We start from the raw sequence: 17288 nt of genomic DNA on the forward strand, positions 1-17288 counted from the left end.
AAGTTAACGCATATAGCAAGTTTATTGTAACCCTTTAAAAACTAAAAAGCGCATAGCAGCTGCGCTGTCAAGCCGCGATCCGCCGCAATAATTCCGGCGCTCTCGCTTTCGGTCTCCCCAGAGGCCTTCCCACTGGTGGCGCCGCGGCGGCAGCCAGGAGCACTAGGCGCGCGACGCAGTATCCGCTCCACGCGGCAGGCCGCACCGTGTGTTTTCATCGAGCGGCCGTGGTAGCCGTGGTCGAGTCCGCGTTTCAGAGGGGGAGGGGTGAGTGGAAGTGGAGAGGGGAGGGAATAGGGGTAAATGTGAGAGGAAAGGGGAGAGGAGGTGTGTGGAGAGGGTTTGCGCATGCGCAGTAAGGGTGGCCACGCCGCACACAACCACCACCAGCTACCACCACCACCGGATTGAACTCCGCCATAAGTTGCTTCGCATCTAACAGCTAATGAAGCACGGATGAGCTGGATAAACTGAAGTCATCTTCTGCCCAGCATAGTGTTACGACGGAGAACGTTCGTGAATGCTTGGACACTGACTCACTCCATGACTCTAAGTGCATGTCAGCAAAAGTTTAGTGCATTCTTCAGAAGATGCTCAATAAGCATAATTCTCGTGCAAGTGAGTAGAATTACTAATAAATGGGTTGAATTTCGTTTGAGGACCCGAAGTTTTCTCTGGCTTATGACAAGATGCTGCGCCATAGCTGTTTGAGCTAATCAAGTATAAACTTTCACTTTATCATACTTTCTTTTCTGAAATCCCTTGACGTTCGTTCAAAAAAAGTTTCACTGCAAATCAATAAAATAAGTGACGATTGTTAAAGGGGTGGTGCCATCAAATTTCGAGGCTATAACAAGCCTGTTGTGGGTTTCCTCTGTATGCAAGGACACTCCACACGAAGGGTCGGACACAGCAAACGTTTAGAATATATTTTAATTCACTTCCAAAGTGTACCAAATGCCCATCCTCCCGATCAAAAGCCATCGCTAGCGCGCCAACACTGACGTAGATCTGTAGGATGGGCAACGAAAGTTGTAGTGACGTCACACCAAACCTGCTGTAGTGACGTGAGTGACCTCCGGACCTCCGCAACGTACGTACCGGCTGCAGTGAACTAGAATATATTCTAGTTCACTATAGTACCGGCAAAACATCGGTTGCTACATCACTCACCGAGTTTCGATCGCTTTCTAGCTAAGTGCGTCAAAGCATTGTGTGGTCACGTGACCAAGCCCCCTACACTTCTACGTCACTGCCCAACCTCGGCGCCCAGAAACCGAAACCGAAAGTTGTTCCCATCAAAAGGCGATATTAAATTATTTAGCGAGAATACATGAATCTTGGTGTGCGCATCATGCTTCCTGGAGATATAGGAAATGCTTACAGCAAAGAACGCGCAAGCCACAAATTTGGTGGCATCACCCCTTTAAACGCTGTGTGTATCACGTACAGTCCAACTTTCGTGTCTGATCACACATCTACGCGTGGTGCGTTTCGTGCGCGCCCCTGTGTACCTGCTTGTATTTGTGTGCGCGCGAACTGTATGACACGTGTTGACAGCTTCAGTGAAGCCTACGCGCGGCTGTGTGCTTTGCTCTGCAGGAGACCGAGTTCCTGGACATATCCAGCATCCGGGACACGCGCACGGGAAAGTATGCCAGGACTCCAAAGGTGAGCTTCTCATTCGTTACTTACTTGTTATTAGTTATTTACGTAAAAGGAGTTGGTATACACCCTTCAAAATATTTGCGTTGACTGTATAGTCATAAGTACCTGTGTGGGGCCTACAGAGAGCACCAATAAACGAGGTTTTTGTCGAGCAACGTCTAAGGCGCGGAGATTTCGTTGTTTTGGTGGCTCGACCAGATCATGATGTCAGAAGTGGGAACGCAGCTGACCGCACCTCCGTTGGTAACGGCTCGCTCGCGTTGCCTCTCCCTTTTCGCCGCACTTGACGTTGGACGACCGAAGAGAATGGGTAGCATGGCTACTCTAATTTGAGGGCTATGCTTTCGCGGCTAAGCAAGCATAGATGAAATTAATTGCACGATTACTGCTTGCATACTTGCTGCATCCAAACGGGCTGTCCCTCAGTCGTCAGGCTGCTTTGGGAGGAAACTAAAAACGAGGCGGATGAAGGAAGGCACACAAACTACTAAAAAACTGCGAACCAAAGTCTGAGGTATTTCTCTTTCTTTCTTTCTTTCTTCTTTCTTTCTTTCTTTCTTTCTTTCTTTCTTTCTTTCTTTCTTTCTTTCTTTCTTTCTTTCTTTCTTCTTTCTTTCTTTCTTTCTTTCTTTCTTTCTTTCTTTCTTTCTTTCTTTCTGTACTGCTTTATTTAGGGGCAGCACATAAATTGGTGTAGAGCTAAGGCAAACATTGCCTAACTGGGCCGTGCCACCCATACAGCAGCTGCAGAAGTATGGCAGCATTTACAAATCATATGCTAGCCACAATGAAAATCGAGGCAGTGCACTTATGTTGGACATATGGTATGTAAAATGCACAATGTTAAAATCAACAAAACAAGAGTATTATATAGTGAGCACTTGCCAAGCACTTCAAAGTTGAAGCACGACAGTTACGAAATATTACACATTGTTGGTGGGGGGGAAATGGATGAAGTGCCACCAAACAACCTTATAAAGTTTCCAAAGCACTTGCAGAAATAATGATAATTGTTGGGGTTTTAAAGTCCCAAAAGCACGACATGATTATGAGGGACGCCGTAGTGGAAGGTTCCCGAATATTGACCATATGGCGTTGTGTATAACGTGCATCTAAAACTAAGTACCCGGGCCTCAAGCACTTCGCTTCCATCGAAATGCGGCCGCCATGGCCGGTATTCGATCCCCTGACCTTTGCAAAAAAAAAAAGTCACAGTTTCACCGCAAGGGCGAAGCAGTGAATGCGATAGAAACTCATTGTAATGTTATACGAAGTGAGGCTGTCAGCAAACTCTTTTGGATTCGATCTCGCGTAACCCTACAAAACGCTGGTGTAGAGAATACGGCCGCTCCAGGGAGAGATGCTCTTTCCGCGCAGTCTCTTCGCGTTGAGAGCGCAGCACGTCAGGGGCGTAGCCAAGGTGGGGGTTGGGGGGGGGGGTTAGAACCCCCCGAAATTTTTCAGTTTTGCTTGCCTATATATACACGCACACTACAAACGCACGCACGAACATACATAAAGTATGGTTGACCCCCCCCCCCCCCCGAAAAATTTTCTGGCTACGCCCCTGCAGCACGTAGAAGGGTATACGAGCCGCCCGCTGATGGCTGCCGAGATAGCTCGCGCGCCAGCGATCGCGACCGCGCCCTTAAAATCAAAGTACAAAGTTCCTGCTCGAGGGCCCCCCCCCCCTCCCCCTCGCGTCTTTTCGTGCTCGTTCAAGACGGGCGTGGCGTTTCCTCTCTGCTTCGACGGCAGGCCTCCTAAGCGGGGTGATGTTATCGCATGCACCCTCAAAGCGACGGAGATGGGCCGGCTCATTTGATCTCTACTTCAGCCGTGATCTCTGCTTCACCCGCGGTAGAACATACGATGTGCGGGGGTATGGTATCAATTTGGACTTCCTGCGGGACATGACGGCGACGGCAAAAACCCGTCGAGAGTGTCTATATCATTATAGTTGCGAAATAATATTGATGGTAGTTTAAAATGTCTATCACTTTTCTGATAGTAATAATTCTCTTATCGTTTTCTTTAATGTGCCTTTACAAATTCCAAAATTTAGGAGGTCTCTAGCAAAGGGATAGTCGTTAGTTAGAAATTTGCACTGCTAGTTTTTGTTCTACATATTTTGTTCTGCTACATGGTATAGCTATCAAACTGAAATTATAGCCTGTTATTTTTACACGGTATTCACTTTGGAAAGAGCAATTGCCTATCTGAAATTACCGCGAAATCTTGAGGAATAAATTATATGTGAAACTGACGCTGCTAATGTTTTATATTTGCAGTAGTATGGTTTCGTGTTGTCCGTATGCGTTCTGAGTTTGCTGTTGCACGTAGTGCCTGGTTTTGAAGTGTTTGATGTAATGTTAAATTATACTGAATGGTGGTGGACTGAATTAGACTGAACTAGACTGAATGGTGGCTGACCAAACTAGGAGACATCGAGAATGTATGAGTATGTATTTATCAAGAATGTATGAGTGCATTATAAATGCAGTGTTTCACGCTTGTTTTTAACTGACAAGCGCTATCGAAACCTGTTTATCGCACTTTCAGCACGAACAATACTACTAATTCCTGAGTGAATCTACATGTTGTGACCACGACATATCTTCATTGAGTATAACTCTCAGGAATTTGGCTGTTCTTGCCTGTTCGACGCTTACTTCTTGAAATTTCAATTGGAAGTTGAGAATGCATGATCATTCCTTTTGATATAAAAAGCAGATACTTAATTTTACTTACATTTAACTGAAGTTTACTTGCATCCAGTCAGAAATATAATCACTGTAACCAGATGTTAGCCTGTTGATAAAGTTTCTGCAATTTTCTTCCTAAGGAGAAGACATTGTTGTCATCGGCGTACAGTATAAGGTTAGAGAAGCCTTGGGCATGTACAGCATCATTAATATGCAATAAAAATAAAACAGGTCGTATGTCTGAGCCTTGTGGCAACCCGTTCTTAATAGGCAACTTCTGAATTGACGCCATTTATTATTGCTCCTTGTGTTCTTGCGGTTAGGTAGTTTTTTATTAAAGATAATGTGACACTGAATTCCATAGTGTGGTAGTTTTTCAAAAAGACGTTGGGATTGCTCGCAATCGAAGGCTTTTCTAAAGTAAACGACAAATAAAAGAATGCCAGGCCTGCACGGAACATGCAGCACAACCACAGCAAAAAGCTGGAGGAGTGGCCTTTATAGAGGCCGTTGTCAACTCTCCTGGGGCGACAATTGGAAGTATAGTTGCAAGGTACACAAATGAGTACTGCGAAATCCCGCAAGCTCACGGGAGGATTATGAAAGGGACAGTTGACAACCACCTGTTTGTAGCAAGCCACACAGAACCCAATTGTCCCGGTTTCCACCCCCGGACCAGAACGAATTTTTCTTCGACTAGAAGCTTTCCTTCCTGAGGAATTTATATGGATTTTCTTGTGGCTTCATGCTAAAAAAAAGGGTGGTTGTCAGTTGTCATTTTCATAGGTACCTACTATGCCATAAGTCTGACGTGGATGGCGCATACAGTGACTGGTGGCTAAATTTTCCCCTGCATTTCTAGCATTCCAGTAAGGTTCCTGTGCAATACGCTGTGCATTTCGAAAGTGCCTGTGTGGTCGGTTGACATCGGCCGTTTTAATTAACGGCCTCTGCATGCTACAGAAGTTGGGGCCCTTTCTTTCACATTGTGCACTATTCTGCAATTAACAGATTGGACTTGATCGTGTCTCTGAAGTACAAAATCCACACCCAACGACGCGTTTACTGGGGAAACTGAATGACGTCGCAGAAGTCCGGACACTGTGGGCTCCATGTTACAATACATGGGACTCGTGTCTCCGAAGTACGGAATAGCTTTGCATGCCGTGCGTGCAGCAGACCTGAATATTCTTGATTTTGAGGGTAACTGAAAAAAATCGTGTTGAGTCAGAGTAGAAGAGATGACTGAGCAGTTTTGATGAGCTGAGTCCTTGTGAAAAAAATCTATTTCAGCGAGTCAACTCTGTCTAGTCTGCAGGCATATGATTTGCATGTCCTTGTGCCACAGACCGCAGCATCAAAACTTCTCCGCTTCACTTCTAAGCATGCAGGTCAGCTTATATCGAACTCGGTATGGTATAACCACTGAATGCAGTATAAAAACTGAAAGAAAATGTGCTTGCTGACGATGTACGCAGGAGGGCAAGCTGCGTGACTCGGTGTCCATGGGCGCGCCGGATGTGCCACTGGAGGAGAAGACAGTGACAGTGTTGTACGGGCCCGACTTGGTGAATGTAAGCGCCATCAGCTTCTGCGGAACGAGCCGCGATGTGGCGCAGCTGTGGTGTGACGAGCTGCTGAGCATGGCGTACAATCTGCTCTCACTCAACGCGCCAGCCGCCACCTTCCTGGAGAAGGCGCACACCAAACTGCTTCTGTGCACTGACCGCGAGGGTCGCCTGCCTGTCAAGAGCGTGCTGCGCATGTTTGCCCAGCACCGCGACGACCGTAAGCGAGTCGAGCGTGCACTCGAAGCTGTCGGGTTGGCTGCCGGCAAGAACGACACCCTGGCGCCCGAGCGCCTTAGCCTCGATGTCTTCCTGCGCTTTTACCGGCATCTGGTGGGACGCCAAGAGGTGAGTAGCTGAAGACTTTGATAGCGCACCTTTCTAGTGAACTGTAGGAAATACGGGAGGCAAGTCATACAGCTTTCCGAACTACAGAGCTGCCTCCTTTCAAGTCTCCCTTGAGAGTGGATTCTGAAGTTGTTTTGACACTTTTGTACAAATGCATTGACCAGTTCACGAAAGTCCTTTCAATAATTACCAGACCGGTTTAGGCTCTCTCAATAGGTGGGCAATTTATAAAGATTTCATTATGTGAAGCACGGGCTGCACATCGAAGCGCTACTGTTTTCAGCCGCGTGAGCGACGTGACACACTTGACCCATCTGATTGGATGTTCCAGGCACGTCACTGGCAATTTTTCCAAATTATGTGTGAAGCAATGTCGTTCGTAATTGTTGAAGCGCTTCACAGTTTGTTGTAATAACAAAACTAACGAGAGTACGCAATGAGAATGTAGTGCTACATCTGGGCAACTCACGACAGAGCGAGCATCGTCTCCCTGTGTTACAACGGGCTTCTTGCTGATGCAAGCTACGCGAAAGTGTTGAGATAGAGGTTTCACTTCTCTATAGCACCATCAGTCGCCCTTGCTGCATTGCGGACTGGAAATCTAGTGATCGATGTCATGTCAAGCTGCGACGTCGTGTGCCCCTGCAGGGTGACCATCAAGCACAGTCGCTTCAGCTCGTTTTCATAGCGCCAAGCTCTTGATGTCCGATCAACGCCATTATCCACACGCATGAGGCCTTAATTTCACCACAGTGCCCCCACAACGCCAAAATACCACCACAATGCCCGTATATATTAATTCTTATCGGTGATCGTTGCCAGATAGATTTAAATCGTAGTCCGCACACGACTCAGCATTTGCAGATTATCAGTGTACTGGAGAAAGAAAAGTTGGGCAACCGGTGTCGTTGCAGCACTTGTCGGCACAGAGTTGAACTGTGCGCTAGAGTGAAGCGCAGCTGAACCCTTCAATGGAGAGATTGCTGGGAGTTTGGTTTAGTGGAGGAGAGATTACACATGTTGACAGCCTCATGGCCCAGTGTAAATGTCATTCATTCGCCAGTAAAAACAGGCGATCTGGAACAGACTGTAGACCTCTTTCAAGCAATCCCACATTGCGCACGGCACAGGCACGCACAGCACCATGGGAAAACTGCATACGTCGAGCGAGAGCAAGCCGGCTGTTCTGTCGCCTGCTGCTCCTTGGCGCTGTGGGAGCACGGAATGAAAAGAACATGTCGCCGTTTCTTGACTATTTTTAAATCGTAAATACTACACGTATCCAAACGAACCTGCATGTATCTCTGCGCACGAAATGTGAAAAGAATAACGCAGTCAATGTAGGTATTACTGAGCAGATGTATATGTCGGATATAGCACTTAAGCGGCATGCGCGTTATCACATCCCGATACCGTCAAGGCGTATTATTGTAAGCAATATGAGCTGGAACACCGAATTCATGTTTATTCAAAGATTACTTGTACTTTACTGATATGAATGTGACCAGGGGCGTAGCCAGAAATTTTTTTCGGGGGGGGGGGGGGGGTTCAACCATACTTTATGTATGTTCGTGCGTGCGTTTGTATCTGTGCGTGCCTACATACGCAAGCAAAACTGAAAATTTTCGGGGGGGGGGGGGTTGAACCCCCCCCCCCCCTCGTTGGCTACGCCCCTGAATGTGACTTGTGGGATTTCAAGAGATACCTTTCCGCTTGAGCTTTTGGTGTCGTACACACATTAGCGCTTGCCAACTGCGTTTAAAAGACGATTTCAATCAGTGCTCTCGGATGTGGAGAAGAAAAAAAATATTGAGCGTCTGACGTGGTAGATAAATCCTTGATTTGTGCGACTTCTGCGCGGCCAAAACTTCAAAACCACAATGCCAAGGCACAGCTTCATAGTGTGGAGCACCATTCGACGAACTGAGTGCTACGTCCGGTCCCCCTTGGGAATTGCATTGCGTTGTTTAGAAGGCGAAGGGGGCAGGTCAGGCGACGTATAGGGGCGTGGCAATTGCTTTTTTTTTTAACGCGAGAGCGTTAAAGAGCTCATTTCACAGAAATTCCAGTGTCAGTGTCGATGTCAGTGATGGGGTCGTTAGTTGTGAGTGAAAAATCATCATCTTGTCCGTGACTGTAAAATCGAGAAAGATGAAAATAAAATAAATAATAAAAATCTTCGGGTTCGAGTGAGAGTTGAACCCAGGCCTTCTGCGCGGAAAGCAGGTGTTCTATCACAGAGTCTCGCTATTTCTTGAAACTGCTTCAGAAAAAAACACCATATGAATAATCGACAAAGATGCAAATAAAATAAGTAATGAAAGTCTTCAGGTTTGAGCGAGAATCAAACCCAAGCCGTCTTGCGGGGCAAGCAGGCGTTCTACCACAGAGCCACGCTATTTCTTTTTTTTTCTTTATTACAGGGAAGGAAACCGTTGCCCTTAGATTGATATCATAAAAATTAATAATCAGGTATATTTAAACACAGATCAAACACAGGAAACCAGTCTAGAGCGTCACTAGAACGTTCATATATCCCGCGTATTTGAATCACTTGTTCCTGGAGTATGTTTTTGTTGATCGTGGTGACTCAGCATTTCTGTCAATCGGCCTTGCTCTCCAGAGACTATGCAGACCAATAAGAAAGATTAGGTTATAATGTATAGTGGCTGTCCTTTGTCACATCAAGGTACCTAATGTTTACAGGGTCGATTTTGTAAATTGCAGATTGTGCAAAAAGCCAGAGACTATTGATCATTGTTTTATTGATTGTTGTGATGCAGTTTTCTTTTGGGATGTACTGCAGCAAATGCTGAAAAAAAATCACAGCATATCCACGGAGTGAATGATGATGAGTGGGCGAAGCTGCGGGGGTTCATCGGCAAACCGTGAATCTTCCGTGAATTCTGCCCAGTACATCATCACCGACGTGAGATCGGGCGCGTTTATACTAAAGGTTCGATGAGTTATGACGACTTGCAGCTCACTTTAATTTTACATGTACGCTGTGAATTTTCATTGTTTAGAAAACCGTTGCTTTAGAAAACATCTGGCGTCTTTCGTTAAGCAGCTGGCGTCTTTTCGTTTTGCTTTAGAAACATCTGGCGTTCTTTCGTTTTGCTTTTACAAAACATCTGGCGTCTTTCGTTGGTTTATTTCATCAATCAACGGCGTTTTGAACAAATTTTTTATTGTTTAATCACGCACAGGAGAAATCTCACCAGGCACTACCTTGGAGGTAAAGAATGACTGCTAATGGGAATGAGAGACAGAAGAAGTCGGCTTTTAGCTAACGCTGCGAATTTTTTATTGTTCAGCAACGCACAGGAAAAATCTCCAACCGGCACCACCTTGGAGGTCAAAGCGTAAGACTGGTTACGCACTACGACTACGACTACGAGGGACGAACGGGTGCCGCCTTAAGGAGCTTCGCCCCTAAAAGACTTTGAAGTCAGAGCAACACTATTTCTTGAAGCTGCTTCGAAAAAAAATGGCAGCGTCTCGTGCGCCGCGCGGTGCAGGAGCCGATCCCACACAGAACTCGCTCCTGCACCGCGCGGAAGTGACGTCACCTCGTTAAAGTAAGCTTAAAACAACTCAAATGGACAGATCATTACTTTATAATGTGTTAAACCTACAAAATAATAAACAAAACGTGTTTGACGACTTATTTAATGTACATTTGTTAATTAATGAAATCGCAACCACCTTAAATCCAGGGGGCGCTGCGAAAGGTAACAGCAGGCAAACATAGCAGCCGTGAGAAAATCGATGTGCGGCAGAGTTTGATGATCTGCGGATTGTTGCGTTGCTGTTGGAAGTACTGCATTTTCTAGTTTGCGATGTAAAAAAACGTGGTGTTGTCGGGGATGAAAGTGTCCCTGCGAGAGAGTACCTCATTTCGCTTGTCGCGAAGGGTAAGGTTGACGATGAAATAAATGTTGTTGCACAGTTCGTGTGAACGTCCGGATGCACAAGAAATCCCAGTGCGGCTGCGAAGTGTTTTTACTAAGCCTGTGATCTCCGATGGCCAATGCTCCTGCACTGCAGGTTTTTCGCAAAGTGCGAACACGTAGCGGCCGTTCATCCGTTGCTAGGTAAATCATGCTGTGCTGTCACCGGCCGTGTATTCAGCAAGGCAGACAAACTGTGCGGCACTGTTTTGTAGGTAGGTGGGCTAACGCAGTCGGCTGTTGCCATTGGGCATCGTTTATCAAGTGCTGACCGCCTAGAGTACAGGTAGCCTAGAGCATCACGGCGACACTTCAGTATTTTGAAGCGACTTAGTCTGCCGATTACTTCGTGAGGCGGTGACGGTACCAACGGTACACTGAGCGACATAAGATTTCGTGTTGCATATTCGGCGTGACTACAAGAGGCGAAGAGAAACAGTGACTGCTAGCTGCTAAAAAAATGATGGCAGGAAACTTGTCCATCATTATTTGTTATGGTTATCATCTACCAGTCATGTCTTGTACTCGGGACACACACGCAATGCGATAGCGCTAGCCGGAGCAATATTCTAGCGCTACAGTTACGCCGGCCGAAAGCACAGATTCGCCCAGCGATATTCAAAGCATGCTGAAGTTCGACTGTGCCGAAAGCCACGCTTTACGCAGTTCGCGTTTCTTTCCATCGCGATATAGTACATCACCACGAGCCGTTCGCGAAATCTAGGCGCCGAGTGACTCAGTTCTGAGACCACGTCCTGTCATCCGAGCCTTGATAAGCCGTGCAAATCAACATTCCTGACGCGGATGCCAGAGAAACCGATGCAGCCAGCTGCATGTGATCATCAAACATCCAATATCAAAGGGCCTGTAGACAGGACCACCAGCAGCGCAGCAGCAGCAAGTCCGGCTGACGGGAGTCCGATGGGGAGGTATACTCGCTTGCCGACTCGGCGAATTCACGGCATTATGGTGGCATATTCAAACGACGCGCCTAACCGGAAAACGCATGACGTCACTTCCGTGCAGTGCAGGAGTCGCTTCTGTCAACGTTTATAGAACTTCTTTCAGTTGCCAAACTCCCCGCCTCCGCCGTACTCTGAAAGCGGCGCGCAACCGACTTCCGGTGCAGGTGGCGCTACTGCAGCAACAGGCTCTACGTAGCAGACGGCGAAGCTCGAGTGAAGGCGGCGGACAGCTGCGATTGTCCGCGCAAATATACTGAATTGCTTATCAACACAGTTGCGAAAACGACTTATTTTTCCGCTAAGGTAATCGTGTTAAATAGTACGGTTCAGCAACAATATCTGAAACCGGGTCTGCTCGCGTTCTGTGTTACGCGAATGACAGTAGGCACCGTGAGCACGACCGTCGCTGCTGCTCTCGTCATGTTCATTGCTATACATACATTAGGGTTGCTCACTGGCTAAGTACAATATTGAAATACCAGAAGAGCTGATTTCGCAAACCTCTTGCCTGGCTACCAGAAGAGTCTGTAAATGTTCTCGTAGGTATTTAGAAACAAATAGGACATTGCATAATTTCGTCGGAGGCTCGCGAGGGAATCCTTTCGTGCTGTCTTTCCTCTGACAGCCTTCGCCTTGCCCAATTACAGGCTTTATTGCAACTTGGATTTTGATGATGCCTAGTGTCCAAGGAACGGAAAGAATACAGCGAAATGCCGCTGTACATTATTCCGCTGTCGTTATTCATATCAAAATAAAGCAATGTAGTAGCCACCGTAATTGTAGGGCGCCGCTAGTAGAATTTCAGTCTCGCAAGCTAGAGATTCAGAAAGTTATCGATGTGTTGCTCGACTAAATTTGATCGCGATAAAGCGTGACCAGGATGAAATCTGTCGGTCATGACTGTCTCACTCGTGCAAGTTGCGGATATAAGGAGCCAGTCGCACTCGATATGAACTACGTCTAGACCGGCCGCGACTAGCTGAGATCGCAGATGGCCTTAACATGTACGATTCTGTCCTCAGCTTACACGACATAATTCGCACTTAAGTGCTGAATGCTGCGTATGATTTATTCATTCATAAAAATGCTTTTGAAATTTTCGTGCCTTTCTTTTTAAACAATTTTATTCTCTTGAAAGCATTAAACATTAAAATCGCACCGTCATGTTCCAGCTTAATTGTATTTTTACTGTTTTGAAACGACGTCCTTCCAGCCAGGGAGTGGGGGCGTTCAGAACCCCGAAATTTTTCAGTTTTGCTTGTGCTATACGCACAAACATACATAAAGTATGATTGAAGACCCCCGCCCCCTCCTCCCGAAAAAAAATTCTGGATATGCTCCTGGTCGTTAAAAAAAAAGCTGTTCGGCTGCTGACCCTTAAGATGCAGGTTGGATCCTGCTCGCGGCCTTCGCATTTCGGTAGAGGCGAAATGCTAGGTGCCCATGTACTGTGCTATTCCGGTGCCCGCTAAGCAACCCCAGGTTGTCGAATTAAATTATCCGGAGCCCTCCACTACGGCATCTCTCATATAGCCTGAGTAGCTTTGGGACGTTAAACCCTATTAACCAATGAATTTCCCGCAATTATTACTCGCATGTACCTTGACTGTAACCAGCGGCGTAGACGTATGGGTGCGTTCGGTATTTCTATGCCCACCCTCCCCCCGGGAACTAAATTAACTTCTCGCCACGCCCCTGCTGTCAATAAATCAGCTTTCCCGAACTCGGTGCTTGGGAATTAGCTGAAAACTATCATTAAAATCGATTAATGAAAGTGATAAGTGGTACATGTAAATTTATAGAGTACAATAGTGCACGTCAAAAATGCGCATAAATGACGTGTTTAATTGAAATGTTTGCGGGTTACTTCGATCAGTATTTACAATAATTACACATCAACTTCTGAAGATTTTCAGGAAAAACGAGGCATTTCGATCCCGTCATTCGTGAATCGCTCATTAATACTTGAGAAAACCAGCGAAAAAGACGCACACACGAAGGAAGGAATCACAACACCACGCTGAACTTATAACTGACATATACTTGAAAGCCGCACTGGCCTGAAACAACCAAAACAGCCAACACATGTACCAAGCTCTCAGCAAAGTACAAAGAAAAAAGGGTTACAACATCAAATTTGCCCTAACTTAATTTTGCGTCCGTTTTCGTGGGTTTTCAAAAGTTTAGTGTGAAGAACTGGCCCAGCAAGCAGCACTTCGACAGTACATTCGTTCATTAACTTGCGATTTTTCTGGCAGCCTTTTATCCCGTCTGATATCATGCTGAGCCCAAGAGTGCCGCGGTCATTTGTTTGTCCTTTTGCTGCTGTGCAGCCCGGCATAAAACATGTCGACATTGCGGACGCGTAACACGTGTAATCTCTTTTGCTGCGTATTACAAGATACGGAATCTGTTCGTCAATACAAAGCAGTGGCCCATCTGATCCGGCGCACCGATACGGTAGCAGCCGTAGCAACGGTCGGCGCACCTCGCTGAAGCCTGACGCGACTACAGCGGCACTCGCCGCCTCCGCTTGCGGCGGAGCCGCGCAACAGAGTCGAGTTTTCAAACTGAAGTAGTTCTAGAAACGTTGGCTTCTGTGTGGGAGCGGCTCGTGCACCACGCGGCGCAGCAGTCTCTGCCGGACACGCACAGGCGCGGCCATCTTGGACTGATAACGTTGTAGTTTTGTATCCGTATCAAATGAACGAAGAGCGCTACGGTGAACTCGCAAGCACGGAAACGCTTGGGCCGGTACATTCAGCGTTTAATGACCATGATCATTTCATATTACGACATAGAAAGCAGGCAGAACAATCGCTTATCAGTCCAAGATGGCGGCGCCCATGAAGTTGTGGAAGGAGTCTCCTTAATGAATATTGCCGCGTCCATACTATACGCTGGCGACGACAAGGAAGACAGCCGGTGCGCTCGAGAGGCGCAGCGGGAAAGACTGAAAAAGAAGACGTTCTTGGCTGCTGCACGCCTTCAGCGCTATCTTGGAGTACGACACGCCGTACGCCTTTCTGAATAAAGCCCCTGTGTTTTATAACCCGCGACACTGGTGGAGGTGCTGGGTACCATCGCCTCATGATCGGTACTCCTGTGAGCAGCCCTGCATCCAGCCCCACGAGACCGCCACGCGTGGAGACGCCTGTACACCGCTCAAGCCGTCGCCTGCAAGGTCTGAGACCAGAATTTGGCCTTTTACAAGGACCCCCGCTGCCGACAGCCACCCCTGCTCAAGAAATGGCGTTTTCAAGGAGCCCTACGCAGGTAACGGTTCAGAATCTTCGGATTCCCGAACCATTTCACGGCCGCCCGAACGAAGATGCGGAAGACTGGCTTGAGGAGTTTGAACGGGTAGCGAAGTCGAACCACTGGAGCCCCGACGAGAAGCTCTTCCACGTATACTTTGCCCTTGAAGACGGTGCGAAGACGTGGTTCATAAACCGCGAGGCAACTCTGACAACATGGGACGAGTTTTGCCGTCGGTTACGCGATACCTTCGGCAACACAGACCGACGTGAAAACGCACAACGCCTTCTTGAGTCACGCGTCCAACAGCTACATGAAGGCGTCGCCATGTTTGCCGAGGATATGGTGCGTTTGTTCCACCGCGCTGACCCCAACATGTCCGAGGCTAAGAAGCTAAGCCATCTCATGAGGGGCGTCAGAGAACAGCTGTTTGTTGGTCTCGTGCGCAATCCGCCGACAACAGTCGACGAGTTTATCAGGGAAGCCACCGCAATAGAGCGGGCGCTGCAGCAACGGTACCATCAATGCGATCGCCGAACCACCGGTGCACCTGCAGGTGCCGCAGCACTCACTGCGACCGATGAGTGCTCTCTACGCTTACTCATTCGACAGATCGTGCGCGAGGAGATTGCGAAGGAGAACGCAAGGTGCACATCGCCGTCGCAAGCGCCGCAGCAGCAGGAGTTCACGGTCGCCTCCGTCGCTGAAGTCGTCCGCCAGGAACTTCGGCAAGCGTTTGCCTCTCCCGAGCAATACCCTGATGAGTCGTACCAGCCTAACGCATATAGCTACGGTGACGCTGTACGTCGTCCCTTGGCTCCAGCACCATCGTACCAGCCGGACGCATACAGCTATGCAGACGCTGTTCGTCGACCGTTGCCCATGCCCGCGCCGCAGTACCGCCAACCGCCACCTGTTGCAGCCTGGGCCCAGCAGGATCCCATAAGGCGACCTCAACTGCGTAAGACGGATATATGGCGCACTGCGGATCGTCGGCCACTGTGCTACAATTGTGGAGAGCCAGGGCACATTTACCGTTTTTGCCCCCATCGTCCAGCTGGATACCGCGGAAGTGCACCTGCCGCTACGCGCCGACAGTTTTGTGAAAGCCGCGCCCCCATCGACGACGACCTGGCTGGCCGGCAGGAGAGCTCCGCTACCTTCCGGACGCGCTCACCATCCCCGGCTCGTTTTGCTTCACCGAGCCGCCGTAGTTTTGCTGACGCCGTTAGAGGTCGGTCTCCCAGCCCACGGCGGGGAAACTGAAAGCAGCGACCTCTGGGGGGAAGGTTGCAGGTCCTCGAATTGCCGAAAATCCCCCATTGTTGCCGAAACATGAGAACGACGAACAAGAAGATTACGCCGAGAAAACTGTGACTGCCGACCTCACCGTGACAATTGATGGGCTTGAAGTGACGGCCTTAGTCGATACTGGCGCAGACTTTTCTATTATAAGTGAGCGACTGGCAGGCGAACTCAAGAAAGTCAGAACGGAATGGACGGGCCCTTATATTCGAAATGCTGGAGGCCAGGTAATGACGCCTTCAGGCAAATGTACAGCAAGACTCACGATCGGGAATAGAGCTTTTGTAGCCTCATTCGTGATCCTACCGGAGTGCTGCAAACCTCTGATACTAGGAATGGACTTCTTAAGGGAGTACGGCGCCGTTGTCAACATACGTGAAGGCGTGATAACATTTGCCTCTGACAATCCCGTGACCTCGGACGCAGACCAAGACCCCAGGGCGTTACGTGTGGTAGACGAAGACGTCTGCGTGCCGCCGCTGTCATGTAGTCTTGTTTCCGTCAGTTGCAGCGTGAAGTGTAATGAAGACGCCATAGCCGAACGTGTAACTGCCCTTCTCTTCCGTCAAGGCGTTGCCATCGCTCGCGGCATCGTCAGCTTAGTTGATGGCCGTACGGAGGTGCTACTTACCAATTTTACGAACGAGCGCCGGCACATTGGTAAAGGCACTGCTGTGGCATACCTCGAGGAACTCGACTACTCTTACGACTGCCTTGCTATGCAAGGGAAAGCAACGGCTTGTACAGCACCGCAGGCACCAGATGTCGACATCGGCCCAAGGTTAACGCCCACTGAAAGATGTCGTCTTATGGAACTCCTTGGCCGGTTCAAGGACTGCTTTTCCTCGACGTCACGAGTGGGTCAAACGCCGCTGACTAAACACCGTATAATCACGGAAGAGACAGCAAGACCCATCCGACAGAACCCATATCGCGTCGCTCAGAAAGAACGTGAGGTCATACAGCAGCAGGTCAAGAAGATGCTAGAGGATGATGTGATCCAACCATCAAAAAGCCCTTGGGCATCACCGGTGGTACTCGTGAAAAAGAAAGATGGCAGCTTGCGTTTCTGCATTGATTATCGTAAGCTCAACAGCGTTACGAAGAAAGATGTTTATCCGCTGCCACGGATCGACGACTCTTTGGACAGGCTACGGCATGCGCGCTACTTCTCGTCAATGGACCTTAAAAGTGGTTACTGGCAAATAGAAGTAGATGAGCGTGACCGAGAAAAGACCGCATTCGTGACGCCTGACGGGCTTTATGAATTCAAAGTCCTCCCTTTCGGTTTATGCTCGGCCCCAGCCACGTTTCAAAGGCTCATGGATACCGTTCTCTCCGGTCTGAAATGGAAAACGTGTCTTGTGTACCTTGACGACGTGATTGTTTTTTCAGCCACGTTTGAAGAACACCTAAAACGGCTGCGGTCTGTCCTCCAAGCCATACGGTCCGCAGGACTCACATTGAAACCAGAAAAATGCCACTTCGGCTTCGAAGAACTTCAGTTCCTGGGGCATG

The 17288-nt window shown here is 48.3% G+C and overlaps 1 protein-coding gene across 1 annotated transcript in view; it reads left to right on the plus strand.

The window, feature by feature from the left end:
- Positions 1–1599: 1599 nt before the first annotated feature.
- LOC119373556 (1-phosphatidylinositol 4,5-bisphosphate phosphodiesterase classes I and II) overlaps positions 1600–17288 on the plus strand; it is an 88873-nt gene continuing 73184 nt past the window's right edge. The window contains exons 1-2 of the mRNA XM_037643619.2: positions 1600–1671; positions 5852–6289. Coding sequence (XP_037499547.1) covers positions 5879–6289 — 411 coding nt within the window. The 5' untranslated portion in view covers positions 1600–1671; positions 5852–5878. The remainder of the gene's footprint in view (positions 1672–5851; positions 6290–17288) is intronic.

This window comes from Rhipicephalus sanguineus, chromosome 11, assembly GCF_013339695.2.
Source record: "Rhipicephalus sanguineus isolate Rsan-2018 chromosome 11, BIME_Rsan_1.4, whole genome shotgun sequence".
Taxonomy (NCBI): Eukaryota; Metazoa; Arthropoda; class Arachnida; order Ixodida; family Ixodidae; genus Rhipicephalus; species Rhipicephalus sanguineus.